Source organism: Barbus barbus (genome assembly GCF_936440315.1).
Source record: "Barbus barbus genome assembly, chromosome: 50".
Lineage (NCBI taxonomy): Eukaryota > Metazoa > Chordata > Actinopteri > Cypriniformes > Cyprinidae > Barbus > Barbus barbus.
The window spans coordinates 7,425,269-7,434,502 of record NC_136728.1 but is presented as its reverse complement, the minus strand read 5'-3'; the positions used below and the strand labels follow the sequence as shown (position 1 = coordinate 7,434,502).

Below are 9,234 nucleotides of genomic sequence, written 5' to 3'. Positions count from 1 at the left end.
TAACGTAATGGGAAACAAGTCATTAAAAAATAACTTAAGTTTTTATTTATTATTAGGTTTTTATTTTATTTATTTTATACGGACATTTGAATGTAAACCACTAAATTCTCAAATGTAAATATTACTAATACAACCCAACGAAATCTTGAACCTTTTGTAAATGGTCTCTCAAACATTTGGATCCAATCCTCCATGTACGTCAACATTACTCGATCTCATTTCATGCCTTGGCATAGCATTTGGATATTACCATATAAATATGTTTTGCTAATAAAGTCAAATAAGTACTTTACAAAATTATTCACATATGTTATCCAGTAAATGCAGCTGTTATATTCATAGAGTTTGTGATAAAAGTACCTTTTGCAACGTATTACTTGAAGATATTGAACATTTTCTTATGCCCATTTCCCATTTCATTTTGTGTTTACTTTAAAATACGCATAACACATATAAACATTAAACATAAAGAAAGCCCTTAATTTAGAACATCATGATATTCTATTTTGTTTTCAAAACCATATTTCTCAGATTTTCTTCTTATTAATGTAATGTTATTTTTTCTAGAAACGTTAGGGTTAGTTAAGTACAAAAAAATATATATTATACTATATATTACCTTTTGTAACACTGAATTCAAAATATATTTTTAATCTCTTTCTAATATGAAATCCGAAAATAAGAAGCTTATAAAAACAAAAATTGTAAAGCTTTTTTTATAATCTGATAAATTGGTGTATAAGGAATAATAATTAGCATAATTTACAGATGTGCTGATACCTTTATCTCCATTAAGTGGGTACAGAATATAAAACATGAAAAATAAAGTTTCAGTACTGTATATAAAAATAATAAATAATTACTTTTGAAAAAAGAAAAAGCCTTGTGCATTATTTTTACAGTTGGTTTGATATCTTTATGTCAAATGGTGTCAGAGTTTAATGAATTTAAGATGTATAAAACATGAAAAACATGGATCCAGTACCATATATAAAAACAATAAAGCCATAATCTGAAAAACCAAGCCTTGTGCATTATAGGGAATAATATTCTGAATATTTTACAGTTAGTTTGATATCTTTATCTCCAACGGTGTCAGAGTTTAATTCATTTGAGTAGGTACAGTACATAAAACATGAAAAATATGGATTCTATACTGTATATAAAAACAAAGACATAATCATAAACAATAAGCCTTGTGCATTATAGGGAATAATATTTAGATATTTTAACAGTTGGTAAGATACCTTCAAATCAGATGGTATTGTTGTTTAATGTATTTGTATTATTGCATACATTAAAAGTTGTAAAATTATTATAAAATGCATAACATGCTAATTCCAAAAACAGAGCCTTGTGCAATAACAGGGATGTTTTTCAGAACATTTTAGTATTGGTTTTACGGTATAATGTAATGTAGTTAAATTGTTAATTAATTTATATGGTTCATTTTTCATAATTTTTTTTCTAAAAATTAAGCCTTGTGCAACGTAAAGGACAAATATTTATGTATATCTGAGTTAGTTACGGCTTGAAACATAACGGGCGTTAAGAGTTTAACTGAAATGAAACCGAATGTCTAATGAATGTCAAACGTAAAACTAACTTTACCGCCGTTGTCAATATCGCTTCATTTCGCAACTCTCAGCTCAAATATGCGTCCATTCCCACAAAACGAAGCACCGCCCTCTCAACTTGTTAGTTATCTAAATGTTGCGCTCTATTAGAAAGTAGGTTTTACGCGAAGGAATCGGATCTCATGATGTTTTGGTTTATTGTAAGTGCCATTTTACTTTTATTTGCCTTAAGATTCCGTTATCCTTACTTTATCTCAGAGGCCACGTACGTGCGTCGGACAGCTATAGCTGTATACCGTATGACTAAATATTTCAGATCCAAACCCTTCTATACGATAGTGGATCGATTCTCGGAATCGGTTCAGAAGAACCCGCACAAAGCTTTCATTTGCTTCCAGGATGAAACATACTCGTACGCGCAGTCGGATAAACAGAGTAATAAAATCGCGAGGAGTTTGTTGAAGCACGCGGATCTTCATGAAGGAGATACAGTTGCGGTCCTCCTTGGAAACGAGCCCATGTTCTTGTGGATCTGGTTGGCTTTGGCCAAGATCGGATGTTCTGCTGCTCTTCTCAATCATAACATCCGATCCAGATCACTTCTGCATTGCTTCACCTGTTGTGGGGCCAGTGTGCTGATTGCTGGTGCAGGTATTATTACTCTTCCAGTTCAAAGTTTTGTTTGTCAAATGCAATCAGTGCCTGATGTAGTAACTGTATTCACTGTTAAGCTGTTGACTCAGTATCTGAGATGACCTTGTCCCGTCTGTCTCACCAACGTTGGTTACACTATTATTAACTTTTATTGACACAAATGGAAGAATAGACCCCAAAAATTAGTTCAGCCTACTTTTAAAGAGCTTCTTTAAAGATGTAGCATCTGTTGCATTATTTGTGTTCTTTTCATGCGAAGTATCAGGGAAATTAATCGAACTGAATGATGTCTGAATACTCGATTCTGATTATTAAATTACCCCTGTAATCAGATGGTTGCAAAATTATGGGTAAAAAAAAAAGTAATTGCGACCTTTTTAGCTGATAAAATTTTTTTTTTCACATTTACAAGTTTGCTAATCTCGCAATTTTTATATCTCGCAATTGCAAGTTAACATTTTAATAATTTTTCCTCAGAATTGCACATTATTTTCAAACCTATCTCGCAATTCTACAGTTTTTCTCAGAATTGCAGTTTTAGCTATATCTTGCAATTGCGAGTTAACTTCTCGCAAGTTGCAAAAAAATTGCACGTTTTTATCTTGCAATTCTGTGTTTTTATCTCACAATTCTGCAATTCTGAAAAAAGTCTAAATTGTGAGATATAAACTTATGAGACAAAAAAAACCTCACAATTACCTTTTTGTTTAACTTTTTAATCCCATGGTGGAAGCAAGCTTCCATCGCTCTTTGCCTCCACATCGTGCATTAGAATTGTGTAACTCACATCTAGCCATAGATTATCCCTTACATATAGGCTATATTTCCTACTTTGAAAAACCCTCATGTAGAACTGCAGGATGCTGTTGAGGAGGTGCTGCCTGCTCTGAGAGAGCAGGGGATCTCTGTCTATATACTGACTGACCATGTGACCACTGAGGGACTGGAGAGTCTTACAGACAAGATCGCACAGGCCTCAGACGAGCCGATTCCTGCAGACCTGAGGGCCAACATCACCCTCAGCAGCCCAGCGGCGTACATCTACACATCAGGCACGACAGGTAAGACTGGATTCAGTGACTGATGTGTTACTGTACTCTGATTTTGAGGATGGTTTTGCACCGGACAGAATGGACAGAAGTGTCAGTAAAATGAGAAATAATAATAATAATAAGTGAGTGAAGTTCATGAGCCGTATCCCCTGCAGGTCTTCCAAAGGCAGCAGTGATTGCTCAGCGGAGGTTGTGGGCCATGGCCTTATTTCCTTCTGTTTGCGGTCTGAAGTCTAATGATGTGGTGTACATCTGCCTTCCCTTGTATCACAGTGCCGGCTTTGCTGTTGGATTCAGTGGAGCTATTGAAAAAGGTTTTATTATTTTTTTAATTTTGTGTTGGTAATCCAAAATGTTTTGTTTTTGTGCATGTGTTGCTTTAATGGATGTTGATTTTGCTTAGATTTACAATTTGTGTATGTTTTCATGAAGGTTGATTTTGTTGTTGTTTTTGCTTTTCTTTTTCTTTCTTTTTGATTGTGCTTTCATGAATGCTGTTTTTTTTTGTTTGTTTTACTTTAATTGTATGTGCTTTCATAGATGTTTATTTGTTTTTGTTTATGCTTTCATGGATTCTGACTTTCGTTTTGTTTTCCTTTACTTGTGTGTATGTGTACATGCTTTCATGTTTTTTTTTAACTTTTTTTCCTTTTGTTTCATGCTTTGGTTTGTTTTGTATTCAGGAGCTACTGTTGTCGTGAAGAGTAAGTTTTCTTCCTCTCAGTTCTGGGACGACTGCAGAAAATATAATGTCACTGTGATACAGTATATTGGAGAAACAATGCGCTACCTCTGCAATACACCAAAGGTATTTCAACATTTTAAGAAGCCAAACAGCAACACCAAGTCTTTCTCTTTTTTTGTCATCTACAGTACTATGAAAGGGTGGTTGTGTTGGTTGCCCACTGATGTATATACAGTCATGGCCAAAAATATCGGCACCCTTGGTAAATATGATCAAAGAAATTCACAAAAATCTAACCTTTCATTGGATAATAAGAATTTAAAATGGGGGGGAAATATCATTATGAAATAAATGTTTTTCTCTAATACACATTGGCCACAATTAACGGCACCCTTTTATTCAATACTTTTTGAAACCTCCATTTGTCAGTTTAACAGCTCTAAATTTTCTCCTATAATGCCTGATGAGGTTAGAGAACACCTGTCGAGATCAGAGACTATTCCTTCATCCAGAATCACTCCAGATCCTTCAGATTCACAGCTCCATGACGGTGCTTTTTCTCTTCAGTTCACCTCGCTCATTTTCTACAGGGTTCAGGTCAGAGGACTGGAATGGTCATAGCAGAAGCTTGGTTTTGTTCTCAGATTTTTTGAGGTTTGCGTTTGGATTAATGTACGGTTGGAAAATTCAAACATGGCTCATTATAGGATTTCTAACAGAGTCTAAAAAGCTTATTTTTTTAGTTTCATCTGACCATAGAAGCCAGTCTCATTTGTTCTAGTTCCTGTCTGATAACTGAATATGCTGGAGTTTGTTTTTTGAATAACTAGGAGAATGTTTCTTGAAACCCTCCCAAACAACATGTAGGTGCTGTTTGCCAATTTTTTTTTATTTTTTTATTTTTTTTTAAGGTTTTCTGATCCCGAGACTCAACTATTTTCTGAAATTCTCCAGTTGTGGTCCTTGGAGAGTCTTTAGCCGCTCAAACTCTCCTTCTCACCGTGCATTAGGATGATAAAGACACACGTCCTCTTCCAGGCAGTTTCGTAACATTTTACATTGATTGGAAATTCTTAATTATTGCCCTGATGGTGGAAATTGGAATTTTCACTGATCTAGCTCTTTTCTTAAAGCCACTTCACTAATTTGTGAAGCTCAATTATCTTTTACTGCACATCAGAAATATATTATTTGGTTTTTCTCATTGTGATGGATGATTAGGGGATTTGGGCTTTGTTTTCCCTCCTATTTATATTTCTGTGAAACAGGAAGTCATGGCTGGATAATTTAATGTTCATAATCACCCTGGAGTGCTCAAAATTGTGAATATGAATGGGAATATACTTCAGAGATATTTTACTCATAAGAATTTCTAGGGGTGCCAATAATTGTGGCCAATGTGTATTTGAGAAAAACATTTATTTTATATTTCCCCCCATTTCAAGTTCTTATTATCCAATGAAATTTTATCCAATGATTTTTTAAATAAAAGATCAAAAGGATTAACAATGCAGACTAATTTTCACTGCCGCCATTGATCATTTTTACCAAGGTTGCCGATATTTTTGGCCATGACTGTAATTAAGTGTGGGGTAAGCTGAGCCAGTCTTTAAGTTGTCCTCTGGCCATAGAGTAAAGAAAGAGTAAACAGTAGTGTATGTTGAATCCTTATCACATGGAATATGTGAACAGTTTACATCAGATAAAATATGAACTCAAAATGTGTTGCTTGATATGTTTTTTAAATATTTTATTTTACAGTAGTATATTTTCAACGTCTTTGTCTTTATGAAATTTGCATCCAATATTAAATTCATGAGAAAAATAATAAAGCTCCTAAATTGGGTTAAATGAAGACATTTTGATGCCATGCATACTATCGTAACTATGACAATTTACCTGAAGTATCTTCCACACAGCTAATTTTTTGAGAAATGTGACATGCAAAATTATTATAATTTTTTGTTTTTGTAATGCATTCTTATATAATGCTCTCGATCACAGGCTGCTGTATATGAATGCACAGTTATGTTGGCGACACTTCTTACCCCGCTCTCCGCACCAGTGTCTGCAGTGCTCTGTTTGCTCTGCACAATAAGCTGTTTTCTCATCTTTGTTCTCTCATCCTTACAAGCGTGTTAGCGACCAAGTACACAATGTCAGAATGGCCATTGGGAACGGGATCAGACCAGAGGTGTGGAGGACATTCATAAGCAGATTCGGAAATGTTGACATCAAAGAGTTCTACGGCTCAACCGAGGGAACCCTGGGCTTTTTGAACTATGCTGGGAAAATTGGGGCCGTTGGTAGAGTGAATTTTTTTCATAAGGTAGATTTACTGAAATTATCAGTGAATGTGGTTGTTACTCCTTTACATTAGATTAATCAGAAGTACAGAAATGAGAACTGTTGAAATTGTCTGAACACATTAATGTTATTTCAGAAAATCTATCCATATGCATTGGTTAAGTTTGACCAAGAACAAGAGGAGCCTGTGAGAAACGCAGAAGGACTTTGCATAGAAGTAGCTAAAGGCAAGTCAAATGTTCATTCGTTTGTATGCATAAAATGTCAAGTCACACAGCACAGTTGTTTGGTTTTTACTTTGACAAACGTGTCATTAATCTGTCATTGACTGTAATACAGGTGAAACAGGACTATTAGTATCAAAGATTACCCAGAAGGCGCAATTTGCTGGATATGCCAGAGATCCCAAACAGACAGAGAAGAAGAAACTCTACAATGTGTTTGAGAAGGGAGATGTTTACTTCAACTCTGGAGATCTGTTCAGGACAGACCACGAAAACTTCATCTACTTCCAGGATCGAGTGGGTGACACTTTTAGGTAAAAAAACAAAATGGCATTAAAATTATTTTTCTATAGGGCAAGGAATCAGTTCCAAAAATAATTAGTTTCAAGGCACTGGGAATCAAGAATCGATTTCAAAGGTTGCAGTTCATTTTAATTCCAAAGGTTGGAATCGATTCAAACAAAGGGAACTGACTCCTCTTTAATGAGCTAGTCATTAATACATCTCTCATTTGCTCACTAATACTGATGAGAAGTGCGATTCATTTCCATCTTGGACAAGTTTCCTACAATGAAATTTTGCAGCTAAAACGTACAATACAGACAGTGATGCATAAACGGGATAGTCACAGTAAGATTTAGTGAACATGTTCTTCTAATGTTTAAAAAGAAAGGAGGATTTGAAAACCACAGTGAAGAGTTGATTCCAGAACCAGGAATCAACATTTTGGAATCGATCAGCCCTCTTGTTCTACTCTAAAACAGAAGTTACAGCTTTAATATTACATTCAAATAGAAGAATCGTGAATAACTGCATGGTCCTCTTCATCTCAGGTGGAAAGGGGAAAACGTTTCCACAAATGAAGTGTCGGACCTCTTGACTATGGCAACGAGTATCGAGGAAGCAAATGTATACGGCGTTACAGTTCAAGGTTTAATGCTACTTCACTCCTTTTAGAATAGCTCACACAGGAATTTCAATTTGCTGAAAATGTACTCATCCTCAGACCATTCACAATGTAGATGAGTTTGATTCCTCATGGGAACAGATTTGAAGAAATGTATCATTACATCACTTGTTCACCAATGGATGCTCTGCAGTGAATGGGTGCCGTCAGAATGAGAGTCAAACAGCTGATAAAAACAAGTAATCCACACCACTCCAGTTCATCAGTTAATGTCTTGTAAAGCGAAAAACTGTGTTTGTTAGAGACAAATCCATCAAGCCATTTTTAGGAGTCCTCTATCCAGAATATTGCTTTCTCCAGTGAAAAAAGTCGTCTCGTTTGATTTCAGAATGGAAATATGCACAGATCAAGCACCATTTACAAGCAAAAACAGTTCCAAACTAATATGTTGGTGGATTTTCATGTGAGGGACAATAGGAGATGGAAACATTATGGATTATGGACTCATATTTTGGCAAGAAGCAATGGTATGAAGTTAAAACATCTTGAGAAATTGGTTTCTTAAAAATAAACAGCTTTTCACATCACATGTTAACTGATGGACTGGAGTGGTGTGGATTACTGTGATGTTTTTATCAGCTGTTTGGACTCTCATTCTGACGGCACCCATTCACTGCAGAGCATCCATTGGTGAACAAATGATGCAGTGCTACATTTCTCAAGTTTCGATGAAGTAACGCACTCATCTACATCTTTAATGGCCTTGGGGTGACTACATTTTCAGCACATTTTCATATTTGAGTGAACTGTTCAGTTGACATTCTCACTACTAGTTAATATTTATTCCAAACCCATTAGTGACGCTTGATCTTTAATTGAATTTAAAGGGTATGAGGGAAGGACGGGAATGGCTACCATCACGCTGAAGAAAGATCATCAGTTTGAGCCCGATACCATTTTTAGTCACGTGACCACTTACCTCCCCTCTTATGCCAGACCTCGTTTTATAAGGATCCAGGTAACTTCACAATGCTCTTTCTGAATACATGATCCCTTTGTAGTGTCAGTGTATTTATGTACTCTTTCATGTCTCTCAAATAAGTCAAAGGATTTCTGATTGCAGGACTGTTTGGCTGTGACTTGCACTTTCAAACAGCTGAAAGGGAAGCTGGTAGAGGAGGGCTTCAACCCTGCTGTAATCACCGACCCTCTGTTTGTTTTAGATGAGACGGTGAAAAGCTACAGACTTCTGACACGTGACACACATCAGTCGATATTGGACGGTCACTTCAGATTGTGAAAAGCAGGATGTTCTTTAAATGATAATTTAATGAAAAAATCTAATCTTTTATTTGTTCAGACTCCCGACACTAAATTTACACTTGGACAATAACTGTCCAGAGATCGCAATTAACAGACAAAAATGCAATTATTATTATTATTAATTTTGTCTGTACTGTAAATTTAACATTTATTGATGTAAATAATTATTTTGCTTATTGTGCATATTTCAAAAGTTTATTTTGTATCACACTGTTATATGACAACATTATTTAAAAAGATAATAAAACAGTTTGAAAAGTTATTCATTCTCAAAAGAGGCTCTCTAAGAATTTGATACTATGGTTTCCCTGTATTCTGCAGTGAACAAATAGTTTGGTAAGAGCTTGCTGTAAAATGACTGGCTCCCACAGAAACCCTCCCACTGGCTCATGTCTCAAAGGCTGAATTGAATGAGGGTTGCCATGTTGTGAGTTTAAAATACTCATGCACTTTTTTTTAATTTATTTGTAATTTAAGTGGAAATTTTAATTCCAAAAATATAAAT

At 35.2% G+C, this 9,234-nt stretch overlaps 1 protein-coding gene across 1 annotated transcript; it reads left to right on the top strand.

Moving 5' to 3' along the window:
- Positions 1-1,676: 1,676 nt before the first annotated feature.
- On the top strand, positions 1,677-9,000 carry LOC306868472 (long-chain fatty acid transport protein 2-like). Its single transcript, XM_079414656.1, has 10 exons — positions 1,677-2,228; positions 3,083-3,292; positions 3,439-3,597; positions 3,967-4,091; positions 6,103-6,297; positions 6,412-6,502; positions 6,615-6,813; positions 7,333-7,430; positions 8,294-8,424; positions 8,530-9,000. The coding sequence occupies exons 1-10, from the start codon at positions 1,760-1,762 to the stop codon at positions 8,704-8,706; spliced, it is 1,854 nt and encodes a 617-aa protein (XP_079270782.1). The 5' UTR covers positions 1,677-1,759; the 3' UTR covers positions 8,707-9,000.
- The last annotated feature ends 234 nt before the right edge of the window (positions 9,001-9,234 follow it).

Bases quoted from the DNA above. Each gene is read 5' to 3' on its own strand.
- LOC306868472 (XM_079414656.1), top strand. From the start codon at position 1,760: ATGATGTTTTGGTTTATTGTAAGTGCCATTTTACTTTTATTTGCCTTA. The intron at 4,092-6,102 runs GTATTTCAACAT...CATCCTTACAAG, and splicing joins ACCTCTGCAATACACCAAAG to CGTGTTAGCGACCAAGTACA. The intron at 8,425-8,529 runs GTAACTTCACAA...TTCTGATTGCAG, and splicing joins CTCGTTTTATAAGGATCCAG to GACTGTTTGGCTGTGACTTG.